Source organism: Lithobates pipiens, unplaced genomic scaffold (assembly GCF_037356315.1).
Source record: "Lithobates pipiens isolate NorthernLeopardFrog02 unplaced genomic scaffold, aLitPip1_a1.2 Scaffold_13, whole genome shotgun sequence".
Lineage (NCBI taxonomy): Eukaryota > Metazoa > Chordata > Amphibia > Anura > Ranidae > Lithobates > Lithobates pipiens.
In genome coordinates this window covers 324,802,514-324,804,077 of record NW_027507718.1, presented here as the reverse complement: position 1 = coordinate 324,804,077, position 1,564 = coordinate 324,802,514, and the positions used below count along the sequence as shown (strand labels likewise).

Sequence of the window (1,564 nt, the reverse complement as noted above, 5' to 3'; positions counted from 1 at the left end):
AAGTAAACCCTGATGGGTTTACTTCCTCTTTGTCTCCCTGCAAAGGTAAAGCATAATGGGCTACTATGCATCGCATAGAAGCCCATTATGTGTCACTTACCTGACACAGGAGCCAGCAATGTCACCGCTGTCCCCTGTAGTACAGAGCGTCCATCTTCTTCCGGGTATCGCTGCTCTGGCCACTCACAGCGCCGGAGCAGCGATGGCGTCACTCCCGTGCGTGTGCATGGGAGCCGACAATAACGGCATATCGCTGTTAGCAGCGGCATCCTGCTAACGGCGATGGTGCGCCTGCGCGCTGCTGTCTACGGTGCATGCGCCGTAGACAGCTGTCACTGTCTTTTAGTAAATATCTCCTAAACCGTGTAGGTTTAGGAGATATTTCTTGGACCTACAGGTAAGCCTTAATCAAAGTAGTTTGTAAGGGTTTATAACCACTTAATGCACGTGGGCACATTAGGGGTATACACTGCAATTCTGAAAAGGGCACTGTGGGTTATGTTAATGCCTCCTAGCTGTATGTATAACCTTTTTGTATTGTGCCATGTACTGTATGTCCTGTGACATTCCTCTGATTAAGCCAGTTATGACAGTCCTGTGAGTGTACAGGTGTAGTGTAGCATTGCTCAGGCACATAATCTTGCTGTGTTGGCTCTGCCTCCTGCTTGTCAGTCCCTTGTGGTTCACATGCTGATGTCATTAGTCTCAGCTTGGCTCTGCCTCTTGTCTCCTCTCTCCTCCCTTTTCATTCGTACAATCCTCTGATCACTGAGCTGCTTCTCTCTGCTCTGGACGGGTTAATGCGTTGTGTTATGCTGGCGGTGGTACCATGGACAGAGCACCCCTGCACTGATCACAGCCCTTGCTGCCACTGATTGTCAGCCGTGTGCCCACCATCCTCCTCTGCCTGTACTGGATCTGGAAGACTGGATGGATGCCCTCCCTGGATCAGTGATCAGTGCCAGCTCCAGCTTATCCCTGACATAGCTGTCATCATCCCGACATTTCAGATGTCACAGCTGTCATTCATTATGTGAGCCCAGCTGATAAAATAGCACAACTATTGGGAAAAAACAAAATCTGCTGATGACAGAGCAGTCTGCTGGTTGGATCTTGTAGGTGCAAGTCCCAGGATGTGCCTGTGTATGTGCTGACAGAGGTGTCTGGACCTCCTCCTCTCCCCTCCCTGGTGTCCTGGAGCTCTGCCTGGACTCAGACCTTGTTGTGGTTTGGGTTCAAATAGGATGCAGCTTCTGATCTGTGAACTCCATCCTCTGCTGTGACACTGCTGCTTCTGTCCTCTCTGCTGTATGGAATTCTCCCAGGGAGCATAACATAGGAGATCTGTCTTTCCCTGACCATGTGGGTCCATCCAGAAGAAGTGCTGCTGGCAAACGCCCTATGGATCACCGAGAGGGCCAATCCTTATTTCATACTGCAGAGGAGGAAGGGTCATGGGACCAGAGGAGGAGGAGGGCTGGCCGGTAAGGACTTTACACACTATATACATTTTTTGTTACTAAAATGATATATAATCAAATACTTATTATTTATCTTTGCATCA

At 49.4% G+C, this 1,564-nt stretch overlaps 1 protein-coding gene across 2 annotated transcripts in view; it reads left to right on the top strand.

Moving 5' to 3' along the window:
- The first annotated feature begins 728 nt into the window (after positions 1–728).
- TBC1D9 (TBC1 domain family member 9) overlaps positions 729–1,564 on the top strand; it is a 117,853-nt gene continuing 117,017 nt past the window's right edge. For both annotated transcript variants that reach the window (XR_013272315.1, XM_077476941.1), the window contains exon 1: positions 729–1,484. Coding sequence is in view for 1 of the 2 variants with exons in the window: in XM_077476941.1 (XP_077333067.1) it covers positions 1,361–1,484 (124 nt within the window). In the remaining variant the exon portion in view is untranslated. The remainder of the gene's footprint in view (positions 1,485–1,564) is intronic.